Genomic DNA, 22,563 nt, shown 5'->3' on the forward strand with positions numbered 1-22,563 from the left:
AGGTACAGAGTTTGAAAATCTTAAAATAGCCAAGACAGAAAGCAGTCAAATCTTGATTTAATTATCTTGAATTGTTTAAAAATGAAAAAATACTTCAGATAAGAATAAGTCTATTACCTATGGACACAAAAAAATGGAGTCCCATGGAATGTATGGGATCATATGAGTGCTTACTAGGGATGACCCGAACAAGTTTTGTCCAACCACATGAAAGTAGCCTGCATATAACCCATGGTCTATGAATACAGGTCCTGTGTTCTGTACTATACTATTAGAATTTAATGATATACTGTATAAATGAATTCACACCAACGCAGAATGAAATTATCGCACCCAAAATTAGCCTGATGAACATTCGATAATGAATTTACCAGATTTCCTTCTAGGAAGACAACTACAAGTGTTAGCTTTACTTTCTACAAACAATGCAATAGTAGAGGCACCAGGATGGTATACAAATTTGGCTGATCTCACTACTAGAGAACAGGAAATAAGCAAGCAAAACACCCGTTTCAGCACACTAAATTCCATCCATTCCACTGAATGAAAACTAGTAATCAGGTAAAGCTTTCTTACATTACCACTTCTTTCTCCTTGGTTCATGGCAAAAAGTTGAGATCGACTTGGTTCTTTGGAGGCCGCAAGCTGATATTGACTTTGATTGTCCTGAATCACAGTCTTATTACTATCATGTTGAAGTTCAGATTCAGGCACTAATACTGTTTTTTCACTGAACCGCTCCAAAAAATCTATGGATTTCTTCTCTTTCAATACATCCTTGGGATGTTTTTCCACTAATCCATGCTCTTTGTACTCACTTAAAGAAAAATGAAATTACATTTCTACACAAGGAAATTAGCACATTTTTATTTCTAACTATGAAATGCACGTTACCTTAAAGACTTTGCATCAAAGCCCTGTTCTGCTCTAAAAGGCTGCATTAGTTCATCCACAGTAGACATATCTAATAAATACAAAAAGCAACATATTGACTCCTTACACAAGAAAAAAATTGTAGCACCAAATTACTATATTTAGTATTTTAGAAAATTGCTGGATGACAATAGAATGAATAATACTCCAATTCTGAAATGCATTATACAATATATGATGGAAACAAATCAGAGCAGACACACAATCTGTACCCATATGAAGCAACTGACTGGTCTCCACCTGGCTTCACCACCTCACACAAGTTTTTGGTGAAACATTCCTATCAACGCAGGCCTATCTTTATAATTTACACTCTATATAAAGGAATAGGCCACATGCCTGAATTATTAAACCCTAAAAATATATTTCCTGGAACAAAAAAGGTACCAGCTCCAAAGTTTGCTGTAGTGACCTAAACCCTAAGCAAGCGATCACATGGTCTCCAGCCCCCAGGGTCATAGTGAAACTTCTATGTCATTAGAGACTACAATGCAGGGGGAAAATGTGGTTTCCCACATGGCAATTATTAACTATTTTAAAGAAATAAGGTTTATAAAACGTTGAAGAGGTTTTACACCGTGACTCGTCACATGAAGGCACACATCAGTCAGAATGGATACAAACTTGCAACAAGCAATTTCAAAATGGGTATAATTTAAAAAAGAGTAATCACTGGGGCAGCCTGGAAGACAGCAGAGAAATGTTTTCAGAATGAGGGCAGTGTGCAATAAGAAGGTTAGTATACGCCAACCTGCAAAGCTGCACACACAGAAAACATTCCAACAGTTGGTTGCATGTTTTCCTGCCAACCTACCATGTGCTTTGCAGTTCAGCCATACCTGATGGCCACGGGAGGCTTCTGTGCATTTTCAGCACAGCTCTGTGCTGATGAAGAAGCTCCTCTTTTCCCTCGAACTCATGTCCGCAACTGGGAAGCCACAGTGGTGTCGCAGGCTTGGGCTTACACAGACAGGCCTTGAATGCACATAGGTGGAGATTCTTCATTACACCTAAATCCAAGCAGGGTGCACTCCCGCTGGCCCCTGGAATGTGGGAAAAACTGCAATGCTCTCTCCAGCTAGAGCTGGAGCCTGATGTGCACCACTTTGCTAGGACTGTCAGGCACCCAGGGTAGCCAGAAGGACCTTTGCAACTCCACCCCCACTCCAGGGGTCAGCTGTAGTGCAAGACAGTACACTCCTACTGAGCCACAGCCGCCATTTAAAATCTAGCTGTCAGAGGACACAGGAAACCAGAGCCTTGCAGGACAAAGGCTGTGGACCAGTTCCAAGCTATGGCCTGGTGGTTTAGAAACACAGACCTACTCTGTATTTTACTTTTTAACACAGCAAAGTGTGAATTTGTCTATAAGATAACCAAAAATAGGTCAATCCTGCTGTGTTACAATTTTGTTCCTGGAGGTCTCATCAATGGTGGGCACCCATTATTCCACCAAAATAAACATCCAAATGAGGACAGGATCTCCAAGTTAGTGCAATAAAGTATTTTTACTTTAAATATGCATATTCATACAAAAAATAGGACTGCACAGTTTCAAGCATATCATTGCTCTTCATCAAGCTGCCCTTTGTTTAGAAAATAGTCATAACATCGGCTGAACTGCCCTCCTCCAGTCACAAATCAATGTAGCAGTCAGAATTCACTAAAGGATAAAGAAAACAGTTCAAAATTATTGCAAAATTATTCCATTTAATAAAAATCAATACTCACACTAAAACTTCAGTTTTATAAGGTCTTGCAGGGCCATTCAGAAAACATGTAGAACAATCTTAATCTGAATATTAAAAATTGCTAAACATGCAGTATAGCCCCTACTACTCCTATCATGTTTCAGTTTTGTGAAAAAAGCAGTAGCAGGTGTTATACGACAGAAAGGTGTCCCTTAATGAGCTTCAAAAAAAGGATTTTACAGAAGTCAAAAAGTTGATCATTAAGGGACACAGGGTCTCAAAGAATTCTGACACACTGGAATGACCCAAAAACTGCAGGGTGGGCAACATAGCAAACAACATGCTAACATGCCCAGAAGCAGCACAGTAAAACCAGGGACTACTTGGACCTTACATCCGCGCTTGCATCAGAAGAGACCCGAATATCCTCCCTGTAAACCCTGAAGAATGTGTGAACAGAAGACCAGGTCATAACCATGTAAATCTGCAAAGCAGTATGTCATTCTAAAAGAAGACATGGCTGAGATAAAAAACAGCCTGTAAAACTTTCAGAAATGTCTTTTGGATGTTTTGGAGTAGGACAGAAGTACAATGCCTGGTTAAAGTGAACAGAAAACACCACCTTAGGCAGAAAGGAGGCCCTAGGCTTCAAGACAACTTGTCTCTAAAGCACAGGAAAAGGTTCCTTACAGGATAAGGCTGCAACTTGGAAACTTGTCTTGCGGAGGCGATGGCTGTGAGAAAGTCCACCTTTTATAAGAACTGACAGAACCAAGATGAAATTCCAGCGAGTTACGGGTGGATGTATAGGCAGAATTATGTGAGCGGCACCCTAGAGGAAAGCTTTTACCAAAGAATGAGAAGCAAGCAATATTTGAAAAAGATGCTAGAATTGAGATCTTACTCTTGGTAGTATTCAGGGCTAACCATTAATCCAGACCAGACTGGGGAAAAGTCAGGATGCATCCCACAGAAAATTTCCTGTTGTGGAATTTCCATGTCATGCACCACATGAAGTATGCTTTCCAAATGTGATGGTAAACCTTTGCGATAGGTGGATTTCCTAGCTTTAAGGGACAAAGAAATAACAAATTCAGATAGCCCCCTATCCCTCATCCCTTCTACAGCCAAGCCAGTAAACCGCAACTGTGAAGCAAGGTGGCAAACCAGTCTTTGAAACAAGAGATATAGATGGTCTGAGACAGTCCACATAAGAGTGTGCTGAGATCAGAATACCACATATGCCTGGGCCAGCTGTTATGTATGAAATGCATGAAATGCCTTCCATGTCGATCTTGAGGAACAGACGAGGTAGAAGCTTCAGAGGAAGAAAAGGTGAAGATCAGTATGAACTGATCCCACAAAGTGACTAGGGAATCCACTACTATGGTTAGAGGAGCCCTGTACCTGGAAACAAACATGCCCTGTTTGTTGTTGAATCTGGAAGGCAGGAGATCCCCATCCTGCATTCCCCACCTGCGACAGAGGTCCTGAAACACCTCTGGGTGGAAAGGCTATCCCTCCTGTATCCAGTCGCTGTCGACTTAGTAAGTCTGCCTACCAACAGCGCTGTCTTTAACGAGGGGCAAGAGGGGCAGCTGCCCAGGACCCAATCGTTGTGATGGGGCCCAAAGCCTGCAAATAGCATACAGGCCCATGATGGCTTTATCCCGGGATTGTAGCATTGGGGTCACTAGTGTTGCTGCGGTTCCCAGACCCTCTCACTCTGCACCTTCGGCTGGCAGTTCTGTGGCTTCTCTAGTGGTGGCGGGAGTACAGCTCTGCTGCCATGAACCTCTCTTAACCTCCAGCAGATTACGCTATACTATACAGTAGGGAGGAGCATCTGTGCTGGGCAGCCCCGGCTTCAGTACAAAAGCAAAATAAGTGTACTGAACCCTCTCCTGAGTCCCTACTCCACTGCAGGAGGTGAAGATAGCTTCCGGGCATCAGTATCATCAACACGAATGACCCAGCTACACAAGGTTCTGTGTGGGCTCCGCCCCCTGTGTACTCCCGCTGCCAAAGAAAGCACAGTAGTCTGAGGAATGGAACGGTATGTCTCCATTGGGTTTAAAGTGGTTTCAAAGATTGGGAGGATTACATAAGATGATGCAAGATACAGAGGGTTGAGGGTAGGGGGGATGCAGGAGGGGGGTTCAGAGATGTACTGGGGGGGGCATACTGGGGATATGGAGACTTGTATGGGGAACAAGGATTCTGGAGGTACAGAGATGTGCAGAGGGTATGCAAGGGTGCAGAGGGTATGGAAGGGGTGCAGAAGGTATGGAGGGACGCAGAGGGTATGGAGGGACGCAGAGGGTATGGAGGGACGCAGAGGGTAAGGAGGGGCGCAGAGGTTATGGAGGGGCGCAGAGGGTATGGAAGGGTGCAGAGGGTATGGAAGGGGTGCAGAAGGTATGGAGGGACGCAGAGGGTATGGAGGGACGCAGAGGGTATGGAGGGGCGCAGAGGGTAAGGAGGGGCGCAGAGGGTAAGGAGGGGCGCAGAGGGTAAGGAGGGGGCGCAGAGGGTAAGGAGGGGCACAGAGGGTTTGGAGGGGTGGAGAGGGAATGGAGGCGCGGAGAGGGAATGGAGGGGAGGAGAGGGAATGGAGGGGTGCAGAGGGAAAGGAGGGACGCAGAGGGTATGGAAACATTTCTTGCTCCAGAACCAAAGCAATGACTGCTTGTGAGTTGTGCCAGGGCAGTTTATAGGATTATCCGTACCCAATTTGGTAATTAGGGGCATCACCTCATTGTACCCATAGGCTTAGAAGATTTTGGTGGTTTAGGTTTGTGAGGCAACTGAGTCTCAGACTTGGACTTCGACACCTGGGTGATACCACTCCATCTGGCATACGATGACGATCTCAGAGGTCCGGTGGTCACGCTGGGCTTGACCACGCACGTGACCTCCGAGATCGTATGCCGGACGGAGCGGTATCACCCGGGGTCACTTACGGCAAGTGGGTGAGAGATGGATCGGTTTCGGGTGGGTGGGAGATGGAGCAGGTGAGAGACAGAGCAGTATTGAGTGGATGCCGAACGGAGCGGTATCACCCGGGTATCACTATACGGCAAGTGGGTGAGAGATACCAATCTGCCAGCAGATATGCTAATGTGGAATTGCTTATATCTTTAATTTGTACATATGTGAGTGGCATATTCAATAACATTTGTAAACGGAATTATGCTATGTGACATCATTTTACCCTTACTTGAGCATCACCACCTAATGGTTGGAGGAGAAGAAGACTAGTCTCGGACCCTGACATAGGATGTACAAAATATCGTCCGATACCGATTTGCGATGGCCAAAATATCGGTATCGGCAATAAAAAAAAATGATATCAACCGATCCCTAATTGTTACCCTATGTGGGAACACAGTTGATCCAATAAATATGGATATATTAAGTTTTTATACTGATTTTAATAATTTTTTATGAATAAACCTTGTACATTTTTATACAAATTCTATTACTCATTTCCTTTATTTAGGGGTTATTTGTGACAACCTTTAAAGTCCTTTCTTTTCTTTTTTTTCCTATTTTTCTTGTTTTTGATATATATTGGATGTGGTACCACGTCAACAATTTGCTCTCTACTTTGGGATACAGTAGCGTAGACCAACAGGCACAAATTCTTATTGTTGTAAAACCCAATGAGCCAACAAGAGGCTTAGACATTTCCTTGGTCCAGATCCTAAGTTCTGGCAAATGGTCATAATAGCAATAGCTGGTTGCAGAGAATAACTTGGAATTTTGAAAGGATTTTCAGCTGTTTATGAGCTGGATCTTCAACACTGGTACGTTCCCCCCCTCAACAGGGACAGTAGTCATGAATTTAAGGCAAGAAGTATTCTGATCTGCCATGGAGTGTGACCATTTTTTGAAAAATGCTTCCTAATATTGATGGGCAATGCATGTAAATTGTCAGGAAAGAATTGGTCACTATACTATGTGGCTAACTGTGCCAGTCCACTGGGTGTTTAAAATTGCCAGTGTCCTATGGTCACATTACAAGTCAGCCACACATCGTCTTCATCTTTCACAATTACATTTGCTTCTCTGAGGGAAAAAAGAAAAAAAAAACCACATCCAATCTCCCAGGACACTAGCATAAAACTGAAGCATGATGTGTGTGGGAGCAGTTATATTGCCTATTCAATTTTTTGATAAATGTACTGAAAATGAAAGCATAACCTAGTGTTACGACATTCCTTCTGATATACAAAAAAAAAAAAAAAAAAAGGAGCAGCAGCACACTGATGAGATCATTCATCTGCTTTCTGAAGCGGAGCCTAATTTGTACCCTTCAGTGGTTAACAGCTAGTTGATATGAAGATAAATTCAGGTACTTACACTAGTTGCATAAACATACCTTGAGTCATATATCATTGCTTTTAATGCCTGCCTGAAATTCAACTTAAAAAAAAAAAAGTTTCAAAAGGACTTCTAGTACTAACATGGTTGAATATTACCTGATTCTCCTGTGAGTATCTTTTTCAAGCCATTTCCTGTTGAATCTGCTGTATCTACAAAAGATGTTCTTGTATGGTCTGTGACTTTAAGATAATTCTTCTGCTCATCAGTGTCTTCTGCTAACTGGTTTAAGTTTTGGTATGCTTGATGCAAAGCTTCAATTTCACTATTTGTGTACTGGTTCGAAATACCTGGAAAAAAAAAAAAAAAATTAAGCAGCTGTTTTTTTTTCAGGTCATGTGATTGATCTTTTTTTTGCACCGATCTGTGGGTGAAGATAAGCCACAGATGGGCTGCTAGCAAACACACAATCTCAGGTCAAGCCATAGAGGAGCGCCTGTCAATCACCTGGCTAAAGTCACCCTATTCCTGTCTGTGATGTGGGTACGTGGGAAATTAAGGGAACAACGGATGCAGTGTGTCAGCATGGGCATTCAGAAGGCAGAACACGGAATATGCGCACAGGAGTGACAATGATGCAGAGGGAAGATCAGTCTAGAGAATATTGATAACAGGAATGAGGAAGAGCAAGTCACTGGCAGGATCACCAGGTATTTACTACATACTGCTAGTTTTTTCTTTTTTTCAGGAAAAAAGGGATAGAGACAGAAATTTTATTTCAAAGTTTTCTATGGAAGAAATACATCTTGGGTTTACAAACACTTTAAAATAAGTCTCATGTAATAATAGGAGGCAGGAGAGTGATGATTATTTGCCATCTACAGCATAAATACTATAATCAAGAAAACCTACTGAAGGGAAAAAGCTACAAGTTGAAAATAGTTACAGGCATGCATACATAACTCACAGATCACCAGATGTGCCATTCAAAAGAAATTCAATTAATATTAAGCTTCATGATTTTCATGCTACATGGAGAAACACGCAAAGCAATCAAAAACACTGATGCGTTAGCATAATAGCAATTCTCCTACGCATATTAACACCTTTTCAGCCATGGGCCATACAGCTCAAAGCAACAAAACAGGTGATTTCTACTCTTATTTGACTTGCAATGTCACAGAAGCACACTTTTCTTTACTATGGTTAAGAATAAACAAAATAAACAAACTATAAATATACATACTGCTTCATGTTAGTATTTTGCCATCTTTTATCTAGCCAGCATTTTTTTGTCCACACATAATCCAATACATTATCCTCAGCTTTAAAAAGGGCCTGTTCACACTATGTGCAGTTACCTGCCTTTTTCCTCACTAGATGAATGCAGACAATTGCAATGACACAAAAAAATGTTAACCACACACACGCTGAATTTCTGTGTTCTGAAGATGTGCTCTAAAAAGAAACATGTTTGCATTTTATCGCATATAAATGGATGTAAACAGCCATAAACCGAAAATATGCCTTTAAAATTCACATTAGACAGAAAAATACAGGTTAAAAAAAAGTAGGTAAACATGTATAAAGACACGTGGGTTAATTTGTAGTAAAAACATGTAAACATGCGCATAAAGACGCTCATACGTACGTACAATATATACTTACCCATTTTCAGCTCGCTCCGATCCAGTCACATGATCCTATGTCAGCTAGCGGTGGCTGCTGGGAAATGGAGAGAACACCCAACCAATGGCTGTGAAAGTCAGGGACGACGATGTAACCGTGCCACCTAGTGGCGAGCCGCATTTTGCGTCTTCTGTCATGTTAAGGTCTCGCATCGCGAGACCCACAGACGGTGACGCATACCATACCCCGCCTGCGTTCCACGCTGACGGGTTAGGTGACGTGCCGGTGGAACGCAGGAGCCGGCCGAACTTCCGCTGTATCGCTCTCCGGGCCAATGGAGCGGAGGAACGCCCGGCCCCTCCGCACCAGGGACCCCATCAGGCAATCAGCACAGGGAGAAGTGAACCAAGCAAGTTAAGTATACACAGCTGTGAAGTCCAATTGACTCCACACATATACCCTCTTCTCAGCAGTGAATTCATTGTTCGCTTGCTGAGAACACTGTGAGGACCTGATCTAATCCAGTCTGTTTAAACACCGTGCAAAAGGTAACTTTTTTATTGATACCTCAGCAAATCTTTTTATAGATGATGGGGGTAACTGTGCTTTATCTGGCCCTTATTCGCTGATTAGGGGAAACTAACATATAATTGTTTTTAAGGGATAATTATGGGTATTCACCAATCCCTTATCGGCTTTCTTTCCTCCCCACCTATATAGGAATGGGATTGTTAGCTTTCTATTCAAAAATACATGTTGTCACTCTGGCACTGAGATGGAACTCATCATTCCATCTCCGAGCCTTTCCTATTGTCCCCTTTTCAAACAATATGGCCAGCTTATATTATGGGACCAACATGCTTTTATGATCCTATATTTCTCCTCTGTAGCTGATCGGCCAATTATTGGGATCCAGTTGCTCTGACTTGATGTCTTCCTGGGATTATCCACATATATGGGCATAATCTTTCCCTACAACACAAGTCTATGAGGGCTTCATTTGTTGGATTTCATCAACCACACAATCAACCCGTGTTTTTGGCAGAGCGCAGAGAGCACCTGTTTTTAACATATACCGGCAGGTATATAGTTTTATCCATCACCGCACAGAATGTAAGTTGTGATTAATACTTCGAATCTTTTTATACAAACTTATGTACTGTATGAATATCTGTATCATTATTCGCATTTGATTGACTTTTGTTTGATCAATTACCTACAGACCACCATTCAGGGTCTCCTATTTTGTCCCCTTGCAGAAGGAGTAGTTGTATAACTCCGAAACTAGTCGGGTCTGGAGTCCTCACCCTGCAATTGGTGCCTTATTCAAGTGCATATGTGATGTATCTCTACTTATTTACTTGCCTTTTATTACTTTGTTAATTTTGTTATTTCAATAAAATATTAAACATTTTTGAATTAAACTTGTGCAGACATGAGTGCCTAAAAAATCCCACCAACAGGGGAAAATCTTTCTTTTTTGAGACTATATTGGGATGTGGCACCACCTTTAGCACCCAACACAGGTCATCCCCCATTTTACAAAGACAAGTGTGTCTTGCCTACAGTAAAGCATGGTGGTGAGTGTCATGGTCTGGGGCTGCATGAGTGCTCCCGGCACTGGGGAGCTACAGTGAATTGAGGGAACCATGAATGCCAACATGTACTGTGACATACTGAAGCAGAACATGATCTCCTCCCTTCAGAGACTGGGCCACAGAGCAGTATTCCAAACATGATAACGATCCCAAAAACACCTCCAAGATGACCACTGCCTTGCTAAAGAAGCTGAGGGTAAAGGTGATGGACTGGCCAAGCATGTCTACAGACCTAAACCCTTTTGAGCATCTGTGGGGCATACTTAAAACGGAAGGTGGAGGAACGCAAGGTCTTTCATCCACCAGCTACACAATGTCGTCATGGAGGAGTGGAAGAGGACCCCAGTGGCAACCAGTGAAGCTCTGATGAACTCCATGCCAAAGAGAGTTAAGGCAGTGCTGGAAAATAATGGTGGCCACACTAAATATTGACACTTTGGGACCGATTTGGATATTTTAACTTAGGGGTGTACTCACTTTTGTTGCCAGTGGTTTAGACATTAATGGCTGTGTGTTGAGTTATTTTGAGCGGACAGAAAATTTACACTGTTATACAAGCTGTACACTCACTACTTTACATTGTAGCAAAGTGTAATTTCTTCAGTGTTGTCACATGAAAAGAAATAATAAAATATTTACAAAAATGTGAGGGGTGTACTCACTTTTGTGAGATATTGTATATTAAAGGGTGGATACTACTGTCCACTGGATAGTGCAGTGTTTGTATCTACATTATGTCTGCGGGGTTGGTAACCACAATCTGATATATCACCAAGGCAAGTATGGAATTCTTTAGCTAGGTTTTTAAAATCTAGTATATACAAAAGGACTACAACTCACCTGTGCCCATAGCCTCACTGTTTCCTTGTGGTGTAACTGATTCATGTTCTTCTTGCGTTTGCTGTAAAAGCTTTTGAGTATCAATTGTGGAATCCATAGAGTCAAGCAACAGGACTAGAATGTAAAATGAATGATCATTACAAGTGTTTTTTTTATATTTAATATAAATACATTATTTATTTGTATTTTTAATATCTCTAATAAAATCTGTATGCACACTGCAATATGTAATAAAGCATGTACTGTGTGTCATGCAAGTGATATTACCAAATTTGATAACATTGCTTAATTAGTTGTGGACACCATGCCAAACGATGTACACAAGGTGTTGTACACCCTGTCTTTCTGCCCCTCTGCTACTCATCCCCATACTTGATGTCCATCGCTGATTGTCGGAACGACTATAGTTTTGCTAGACAAATAGCTATGCATTTTTTTATTTTTTATAAAAAGACACCTTTGTGTGCTAAGGTGAAACTGTTCCTTCATAGATACAAAACAGTGAGCGCTTACACCTTAGGACAGGACATGTGCTGTTGTTGGCAGGATTACCAAGTAAAAGTAAAGGAAAGAAAACGCCCTAAAACCGGTATTAAACCTAAAACCAGAAATGTACTATATTGCAGCTTACCAATCATTAGATGTGGTGGCTGCATTCGTTTTCTTTTATAGGCTTTTCCCTCTGTGTTCACCTGGTGATCTGGCCAGTAACACACCTCCTGTATTAAAGTGCCCCCACTCTGCTTGAAGGAGCACAAGGAGCACAGCAAACAGCATCATTATCTGTTGGGGTAGGGTTAAATGCAATAGCAAATTTAGGTATACTAAATTAAAGTCAAACTCCAGCTCACACTTTATAATCGGTTATTGCAAACATCTTTTTTCTTTCTTTTGGGACAAAGGTTTTATATGAATAAATAAAAGCTGATCATTATAAGCACCAGGAGGAATGGCAAGGGGTATCTAAAATAAAGCATGAGTTATTTCATCAAAATATCAAGTATTTATCTTATGAAACCAACCAATGTTTTATCCCATGACGTGAAATTCAGTGGATACAGCGGAGAAGGATTAGAACCCCTGTCAATTTTTATTGCTAAGAGGTAAAATGGTTTAAACCAAAGAAATATTCCAACTCACTAAGTCAGTGCGGTCCCTGCAGCATACTGTATGTAATAATACAAAAGACAAAAGGTGACTGGAATACCAGTCAAAGGGAAGCTTCTTTCACATGACACACATGGGGTATCAGAAACAACCAAGTTCAATTGTGTAAATACAAAGTATCTTTATAAATGTCAAATACTGAACGAAAATAGTATTAAAAGTCAAACATAAACACCCATCTTCCACCAATTAAAAAGACAAAAAAAAAAAAATATTGTCATTGTGGAGATTTCCTTTCACTTCCTGTCACATAGCCAAAACAGAAGTGAGAGGAAATTTCAACAAATTAAAAGAACCCCTTGGGGCCCCCCATTGTAAGATTTCCCCTCTATTATGTTTTTGGCGACAACGCAAACATTGATGTCCTTTTTTTCCCCACAAATAGAGCTTTCTTTTGGTGGGATTTGATCACCTCTGCGATTTTTATATTTTGCGCTATAAACAAAATTTGTTTGCGGGACTGCGACATTGCGGCGGACAGATCGGACCCCTAACTGACATTTTTGACACTTTTGGGGGGGACCAGTGACATTACTACAGTAATCATTGCTAAAAGTATGCACTGTTACTGAAATAATGACACTGGCAGGGAAGGGATTAACACTGTGGGTGATCAAGGGGGTAAATGTGAGCCTAGGGGAGTGATTATTACTGTGGGGGGGGGGCGTGGCTTGTAAAATGATCACAGAGACCTGTGATCCTATATAGCAGGCTCACAGGGGCTTTGTGATCATTCCAGAAAGAACGGTCAGCTGTGTTTACAACAGCTGACCGTTCTTCTCTCTCAGCGGGGAGCGATCGCGGGTGTCAGGCGGCAATCGGAGAGGCTTGCCCCGTGCATCAGAGTCCTCACTGCCGAGTGGGGGCGGGAATGCGCCGGCACGCGCTCGCCCCGTAGCTGCATCCGCGTGACCCACATAGATCTATGTCGGTTTGCGCAGGAGAGCCGCCCTGCCGCAGTAAATCAGCAGCCGGCGGTCGGGAACAGGTTAAATACCGCATGCCTGGACCACTACTTATTTATCTCATGCTTTTTTTTTTTTCTTATAGATTTCCTTTACTGAACTGAATTTAACACTGTTTTCTGAAGTATTTATTGAGTGTTTTTGCTTATGAGGTAAATACCTCATAAGGCAATAGTGAAATGACATTTTCAGCATCTCAGCATGATCACGTGATTAAATTATCTCATGAGATATTCTTTATGAACTGAGCCCTATAGGTTTTAAAAAATATAAAAATGATTTGAAATCGGATCTTGTGTGGAGCTTCCAAAACCTAGCCATGGTCATTAAAAAAAGTATGGGATTTATTTTTTTAGAATCATACTTGCCTAGGTGGATGTGGCATCGGTCCGATGCTGCATTTGTCGCTCCCTGGCTCTAAGGCTCGGTTCACATTGGTGCGATGGAAGACATTGAATGTAATGCGCACCGCACTGATGCAAACCTCATGTGATGTCTGTGCGATGCAAATTCAGCCATTCAGATTGTATGGCTGAATTTGCATCGCATTCGGATCAAAGTCATGCAGGACCCTTTATTTGGTCCACACCGAATCAGATCGCAATGCGATTCGATTCCTGTCCGAATTGATAGTTTGCACTGCGATATGGGAACCGATCTGGGGGTGTCATTAACTTTGTATTGACACTCCCATCGGTTTGCATATGGCAGTGTGAACGAGTTGCAGTGGATTTGCAGGGTTTTCCGCATCGCACCAACTTAAATCGAGCGAGACAAAACACTGCTGATCGCTCAGTTCTCAGAGCTCCGTGAGCAGAGGGCTGGAAACTGTCAGTCACCGCTGTCTGCTCGCTGAGAGGCTGAGCCAGGTGCTGGTTCAAGGTTGTGAGCAGATCCCGACTATATTGTTGTGATCTTTCCACAGCTTGGACCGGTTCTGTAATTTCAGCCCGCTGTCAGCTGAAAACAGGTCACAGGAGTGCAGAACATACTGCAGTCCTGTGATCTACAGGAGAAATACAGCCAAACGAGCATTGTCTGTACTTCTCTTTTAATAATTTATTGAAAAAAAAGGCCCTACATGTTTTTATTGCATGAAATGCAATGATATAATAGTCACGATTATTAAGCAATGCCCATAAACTTGCTGTAAAGATTTCAGTCTGGCCACCAGCTTTTTTCCAAGGTGTTTCTGTGGTTCTTTACAGGAAATCAGGAGTATTGAGGGGCATGGTGCCTAAAGGTTTCCCTCGGCAAAATGCAACTAAAATTTCTACTTTCAACTTTATTCTGAAATGGGTATCCTATAACCCTACTAACCTAGTGACTTGAACCTTATTTTTTAGAATAATTTTTACTTAAAAATGGTTTGCCAGATGTCACTTAAAACTACAGATTGGCAGCATAGCATCTATTTATCTGTATCAAGTGAATCGCTAATAATTATAATCTTGAGTACACTCGACCAAGCCCAGAAAATGCGTTAAATTAAAAGAATTAAAAAAAAAAAAAAACCTTTTTTGCACTGTCCCATTGTTTAGAGCTATAAAAATGAACATGTTTAATACACTTGGGAATGAAGCAGAAACCTAGGCAGCTTATAGCAGAGGACAAACCAGTAGGCTGATAACAGTGTAAGGATAACCCCTAGGTTGAAAGCAAAAAGGAGACAAAGGAGGTTGTAGAGCAGCAGGCTATGAATAATGTTTGGTTCTTGGACTAGGAGTATGAATTGTAGATTTTTGCTGAAAATCTGTACTGCATATTTTAAAAAATACTGTCCACAAACACACACTCACCTTTGGCAAGCATTTCATGCTTTTCTTCTTCCTAAAGGTTTAGAAAAGCATTTTAATTAATAAATAAAAAATTAAAGTGGTTCTATGTCCATGAAGATAAATAAATAAAATAACATTCTTACTTAGTTGGCATGTATTCCAATTGAAAGATTTACACTCTATTCCTGTTCTGGTGGCAACTCAAAATATTGGATTTTGCCTTATTTTAATTTTCAGTGATAATGGTGATCAGGACAATTCGAGAAAGAGCAAATTTACTGAACGTGAATACAGGCAGTAACCAACAGTGGTTCTAAATCTTCGCTACTCTATCCAAATCTACAAAAAAAGTTCCCTTTAGTTACAGTGCCTTGAAAAATATTCATACCCCTTGAAATTTTCCACATTTGGTCAGGTTACAACCAAAAACGTAAATTTATTTTAAGTGAAGAATCAGCACAAAGTGGCATATAATTCTGAAGTGGAAGGGAAATGATAAATGGTTTTCAAAATGGTTTAAAAATAAATATCTGAAAAGTGTGGTATGCATTTGTATTCAGCCCCCCAAGTCAATACTTTGTTGAACCACCTTTCGCTGCAATTACAGCTGCAAATCTTCTTGGGGATGTCTCCAACATCTTTGCACATCTAAAGAGTGAAATTTTTGCCCATTCTTCTTTGTAAAATAGCTCCAGCTCTGTCAGATTGGATGGAGAGCGTTTGAACACCAATTTTCAAGTCTTGCCAAAGGTTCTAAAGTGGATTTAGGTCTGGACTTTGACTGGGCTATTCTAACACATGAATATGCTTTGATCTAAACCATTCAATAGTAGCTCCGGCTGTATATTTAGGGTCGTTGTCCTGCTTGAAGTTGAACCTTTGCCCCAGTCTAAAGTCTTTTGCAAACTCTAACAGGTTTTCTTCTAAGATTACCCTGTATTTGGCTCCGTTCATCTTCCCATCAACTCTGACCAGCTTCCCTGTCACTGCAGAAGAAAAGCATCCCCACAACATGATGCTGCCACCACCATGTTTCACGGTGGGACTGGTGTGTTCAGGCTGATGTGCAGTGTTCGTCTTTCACCACTCAAAGCGTTTTGCTTTTAGACCAAATACATTTTGGTCTCATCTGACCATTGCACCCTCTTCCACATGTGTGCTGTGTCCCCACATGGCTTCTCACAAACTGCAAACAGGACTTCTTATGGCATTCTTTCATAAAGGAATTTTGTGAGATTTGTGGAACGTATGACTAATAGTTGTCCTGTGGACAGAGTCTCTCACTTGAGCATGCGGATCTCTGCAGCTCTTCCAGAGTTATATATAATACAAAAATGTGCTGCGCCAGAAATCACACAAATAAAACAGTGATAATATGTGATAATAATAGATGAAAAACAGTTCATAAGGCACATAATCGTGCTAGTGCTCCAATCAAAGAAATCTCCAAAAGTCCCAGTGTTCAACTGAAATGTGATCCAATCGTGATAAACAACGAATATTGTGAGCACCGTTTAGTGAATCCCTCCACCAGACAGATAAGCCTCTCACCTTCCCATCAGACCCAAATGGGCCAGCAATCACATAACATGGATAATGGATTTCCAGGAAAGGGCCTCTCTACTGTGTAGCTCCAGAGTTACCATGGGCCTCTTGGCTGCTTCTCTGATAAATGCTCTCTTTGCCCAGCCAGTCAGTTTAGGTGAATGTCGTGGTAGGTTTGCAGTTGTGTCATACTCATTTTTGGATGATGGATTGAACAGTGCTCCGTGAGACATTTAAAGCTTGGGATATTTTTTACAACCTAACCCTTATTTAAACTTCTATACTACTTTATCCCTATCCTGTCCATTGTGTGTTCCTTGGCCTTCATGATGCGGTTTATTCACTAAGATCCTTCAACAAACCTCTGAGGGCTTCACAGAACAGCTGTATATATACAGGGATTAAATTACACACAGGTAAACTCTATTTACTAAATTAGGTCACTTCTGGAGGCAATTGGTTCCACTAGAACCAAGTTAGGGGTATCCAAGTAAAAAGGGGCTGAATACAAATGCATGCCACATTTTTCAGATGTTTATTTGCAAAAAATGTTGAAAACCATTAATTAATTCTCCTTCTACTTCAAAATGAGGTGCCACTTTGTGTTGGTCTATCATATAAAATCCCAATAAAATACATTTGTGTTTTTGGTTGTCACATGACAAAATGTGGAAAATTTCAAGGGGTATAAATACTTTTTCAAGGCACTGTATTTTTTGTTATCTTGCGTTGCCCCTTTAATGCCAATGATGGCTTGCATTCTTTAATGATAGTTGAAGATGAGGCCCTTTATTTTCTCATATTGTAAAGCTCTTAAAATTTTATGGTTGTCTAGCATGAAATGCATGTTTGAGATCTCACCAGTCAGTTGTTGTTGACCCACTCCTGTGTTGACTGGACTGTGTGCTTATAATCGTTGTCATGTTGGAAGGTGGACCTTTGGCCAAGTTTGAGGTCCTGAGAGCTGTGCAACAGATTTTCATTGAGTATATCTCTGTACTTTGCTTTTTTTCAGCTTTGCCTCAACCCTGACCAGTCTGCCAGTTTCTGCTGCAGAAAACACCCCCACAGCATGATGCTACCACTACCATGCTTCACTGTTGGGATGGTATTGGGCAGATGATGAGCGATACCTGGTTTCCTCCAAACATAATGTTTAGAATTGAGGCCAGAAAGTTCAATCTTAGTTTCATCAGACCAGAGAATCTTGTTCCTCAGTGTCTGAGTGTCCTTCAGGTGCTTTTTTTTTTGCAAATTCCAAGCGAGCTTTCATGTGTTTTGCACTAAGCAGAGGCTTCCATCAAGCCACACTGCCATAAAGCCCAGATCAGTGGAGGACTGCAGTGATGGTTCTCCTTCTGGAATTTTGTCCCATCACCAAACAGGATCTCTAGAGCTCAGAGTGACCATCGGGTTCTTGGTCACCTCCCTTACTACGGCGCTTCTCCCCCAATTGCGCAGTTTGGCCAGGTGACCAGAACTTGGAAGAGTTGTGGCTGTAACAAACTTCTTCCATTTGAGAATTATGGAGGCCACTGTGCTCTTGGGAACCTTCAGTGCAGCAGATTTTTTTGTAGCCTTCCCAGATCTGTTCCTTGCAATAATCCTGCCTTTTGCTCTGATACAGTATGCATTGTCAGCCTTTTATAGAGAGGCGTGTGCCTATCCAAATCATGTCCAATCAAGATGTAGAAACATTTCTGCAATGATCAAGAAAAATGGGAAGTACCTGAGCTAAAATTTCAAGTGTTGTTAGCAAAGCATCTTAAAAAACTTCTGCCAATGTGATAGTTCAGTTTTTCCTTTTTCATATATTTGCAAACATTTCTAAAATTCTGTTTTCACATTATCATGGGGAACTCGGCATAGATTCATGAGAAAAAAAAAAATGAATTTTAACAACCGTAGCATCAGGCTGCAACATAACAAAATTGAGTGAATGGGGGGTCTGAATAATTTATGAATGCACTGTAAATACTGAATGGTAACTGTGTTTAAATATTTAAGTTCTAGCCCCTAGGAAATAGGTAAAACATAGCAACACTTGATTACGCACTTCACAATTTCTTGGAAATACAGGGATAGAAAACTGAAGGCTAAAATAGCACAGCATTATGTACCGTGACATACATTGAGTAAACTATCACCAGCAAAATGCACTACTAAGAATGAGGAGATGGACAGTGAATTTTAAACATACTGGAGTTTTTTTAAAAGGCACCAGCGAAATATGATTTGTGCATATAGATTAGCATACTAGTATCTGCAGCTTCTATAGTCTTAGTTACAAACTTGCACGTGCCTATCTGTCCAGAAAAGATAAAGAAACCAACCAGCTTATTCGCTTTTTTTTTGTTTTCCAGACCATCATGTTCTTCTTGTGATTTTCTGACAAGGGGGCCAAGAGATTCAGGGTCATCTTCAAAGTCCTCACTGTAATTTCCTGTAAGAAAATTGTTACAATAGTACTGTGACATTATTGTTTTCTAACTGCAACAAAAAGACTGCAACAAAAATAATATAATAGACTATTACAAACGCAAGACTAAAATCTAGCACATATTTTAAGTTTTAACAATAGTATTGAGTGTCAAGAATTAATTTATGTAATGTGCTAGTGCTAGCCATTCTGAGCCATAATAATCCTTTTATTCTCTGTACTTTTGAACATCGTTATTGGCCTGGTAATGGTGGGCAACCTCATTTACCAATGCAGGCGGTCCACGAGTTACAAACAAGATAGGGTCTGTAGGTTTGTTCTTACGTCAAATTTGTTTGTAAGTCGTAACAGGTAAATTTTAAATGTAGCTCCAGCTAAAAAAATAATTGTTACTGGATTTTGAAAATTTTGGGTTGTTGTGGAAGCAAGGATTAGTGATAAAGCTTCGGTGGTTCTCATGAGAACTCGTACAGGAGTGAATTTCCCTTCCTAGGGATAGATTTCCTCTCACTTCCTAATTGTCTCCTTCCGTTTGTAAGTAGGAGTCCTTTGTAAGTCAGATGTTTGCAACCAGGGGACCGCCGGTAGACATGTTATGACTACATATTTCTTAATTATATGATCAGATTGAATTTCACAAATTTGTCAGGGGTTCAGTTTGAAGAGCCTATGCAAGAATCTTTACTCATAAAACATTTATTTTTATATCCATATATATTTACTGTACTTACTTTTTCCTGAGCCTGATGCTTCAGCTAAGATCATAGGTCATGTGAAGTCTGACAGTGATGTGTCAATTAGCAGAGGCTCTGAGGAAGAGGCTAAGCCTCGAAACGCGCAAGCCTTTTAGCTTCAGCGGACGATACACCCTTTGGTTCTGATGTTGATGGCACTATATCCATTTGATATGCTTATACCAAGAATCTGTTTGTGAGTATTTTTATACCGTTTATCCAATAAAACCTTTAATGCACTAGGCCAGTGTCGCCCTTGTGTTTGTTTTTTGACTATATGGGGAATGTAAGTTTCCTGCGTGAATATGATGGTGCAGGAAACTGTTGCGAGCAGCATGCTTCACATTAATAAAGCATATTAACCTGTTCCAGATCAACCAGAGTGAAATAGAAACTGGGTGTGGCTTTTGTGCCTAATCAACAGGTTGTGTCAGTTTTCAAAATAGAAAACTGCTACAGATTCAAACCAGACTGGACCTGGATATGGAATGTGAACTGTCTGCCAGTAACCTGTGAACACACTACTGGAGCACAATCCTTATAAATAAATATGCTAAAGCCCTTTTTGCAGACTACAATAAAAACTTACTGGTAAAAACAAAAAATATGATAAAACCCACAATAAAAAAAAAAAGGAAAATAGAAAGTAGGCATATACTGTAAAGCAAAAAATGCAGTCTTATAAATATTAAATATATAACACCAACCAAAAATCAATTACCAACAGCATTTCCAACTTTTTCAATGTAACAAATATTAAACATGAAAACAGTGTTATTTTGGCAGCCAAAACGGTTTAGCCAAAATTTTCATCAGCGCCATTTTTACAGTGACAAAAACAAAACGTAAAGTACAGCACATTTTCGTTCACTGACAAAAACGTTATAAATGTTAAAAAAAATGTTAAAAATCAATTCTGTTTTCGTTACAGAACGAAAACTAAATGAAAATATGAGGCAGGGACTTTTACCCTCATTAACTAACTTACGGTTTCCACGGAGATCCGGCTGCTTCCGCTCCCAGCAAGCAAGCGACTGTGTGCAGCCAGCATTACAGGCCTCCGGGTCTCACACTGTGATGAGTACGACTGCCAGAGACCAGAGCAGCACTGTGCATTACTGCCAGGCCTCTCGAGTCCCAAGGAGAGTCCCACTCCCGAGTCCCAACTCACGACGATGACCGCCCACCTCCAGAGCAGAGAGCAGATCGAGCACCCACTGTGTGCGTAGTGTACATTACAATTACAACAGGGCCTGAGGTGAGGCCTCTCCTCAGACCACTATCTGTCCAGAGCACTGCATTACAGGCCTCCTCTGACCACTGGCAGTGGCATCCAGGACACTGTGCATTACAGGCAATCCCTCAGACCTGAGACCACCATCCAGCACTGTATAGCATTACAGGCCACCTCTGACCTGTAACCACAGGCATGGTGGTATCCAGAGCACTGTGCATTGCAGACTTGAGACCACCATCCAGCACTCTGCAGCATTACAGGCCTCTTCAGACCACCATCCAGAGCACTCTGCAGCATTACAGCCCTCCTCAGACCACCGTCCAGAGCACTATGCAGCATTACAGGCCTCCTCAGAGCACCGTCAAGAGCATTCTGCAGCCACCTCTGACCAGTAACCACAGGCATGGTGGTATCCAGAGCACTGTGCATTGCAGACTTGAGACCACCATCCAGCACTCTGCAGCATTACAGCCCTCCTCAGACCACCGTCCGGAGCACTCCGCAGCATTACAGGCCTCCTCAGATAACAGTCCAGAGCACTCTGCAGCATTATAGCCCTCCTCAGACCGTCCAGAGTGGCTAAATCTGTATCTTAACCCTAATACTATAAATCTTACCATGATATTAGATTTTTTTTTCTACAGGTGTATATAATGAGTTCAGAAATTCTATAGAAATGCTTAAAGAATGCATTACAATTTAACTAAACAAATTAGATTTTAGTTTACTAAAATTATTTTTTCAACTAAAACGCACTGGAGATTTTAGCTGACTAAAATACGATGACTTAAAATGGGACTAAAACTAAAATGGCATTTAAGTGAAAAAACGAACTAAAACTAAATCAAAATTCGATGACAAAATTAACACTGTATGAAAGTATAGTTCGATTATACTGTAGTGTTTCAAAAGGATAAATACAGTGACATTTTTTTCTCATATTTATGAGCTACTGGGGTTGATTTACTAAAGACGATTTACTAAATAAACTGTGCACTTTGCATGTGCAATTGCACTCTGCAGGGGCATTTACCCCAGAGCTTAATTAAATGAGAGGAAATGAGAGGAAGCTCTGCTGACTTCCATCATACAATCATGTGCAAGAAAAAAAACGGAATTTTTGTAAAATCTTACCTGTAAAATTCCTTTCTCTGAGTCCTCCGACAGTCGCCGCCTCTTCATATTCGTCACAATTGGGTAATTGACTTCCGCTTCATAGGAGTAGCTAGGCAAAAGAATATGTTAATATTAAAGCTTTCAACATATCCCACCCCCAGGGGGTGGTCCCCTCAGGCAATTACCTCCCTGCTTCCTGATTCCTCTCCAGTTTCAGTAGAATAGCAGTAGAGTATACCAAGAAAACCCCAAAAGAGGGGCGGGGGAGGCGACTGTCGGAGGACTCAGAGAAAGGAATTTTACAGGTAAGATTTTACAAAAATTCCGTTTTCTCTTACGTCCTCCGACAGTCGCCGCCTCTTCATATTCGTCACAATTGGGACGTCCCAAAGCAGTGTAAACATGAGGGGTGGGAAACGTAACCGCGCCTAAGGCAACGCAGCCTCCCATCAGAGAAAGGAACCTTACCAAAGGAAGGAAACCAGCTGGGCAGCATGAAAAAAACATGCTCAACAGGAGCAACAACCCAGGAAAAAAGCAAACAACCTAGGGATAAAAACATAT

General features: G+C 41.1%; 1 protein-coding gene across 1 annotated transcript in view; it reads right to left on the minus strand.

Annotated features, from left to right (window-relative positions):
* CEP162 (centrosomal protein 162) overlaps window positions 1–22,563 on the minus strand; it is a 332,984-nt gene that overhangs the window by 133,826 nt on the left and 176,595 nt on the right. The window contains exons 6-11 of the mRNA XM_082249677.1: window positions 18,806–18,915; window positions 14,949–14,979; window positions 11,018–11,131; window positions 7,109–7,300; window positions 895–964; window positions 577–817 (exon numbers count right to left, since the gene is read on the minus strand). Coding sequence (XP_082105803.1) covers window positions 577–817; window positions 895–964; window positions 7,109–7,300; window positions 11,018–11,131; window positions 14,949–14,979; window positions 18,806–18,915 — 758 coding nt within the window. The remainder of the gene's footprint in view (window positions 1–576; window positions 818–894; window positions 965–7,108; window positions 7,301–11,017; window positions 11,132–14,948; window positions 14,980–18,805; window positions 18,916–22,563) is intronic.

The sequence above is a fragment of the Pelophylax lessonae genome (genome assembly GCF_965119305.1).
Source record: "Pelophylax lessonae genome assembly, chromosome: 3".
Lineage (NCBI taxonomy): Eukaryota > Metazoa > Chordata > Amphibia > Anura > Ranidae > Pelophylax > Pelophylax lessonae.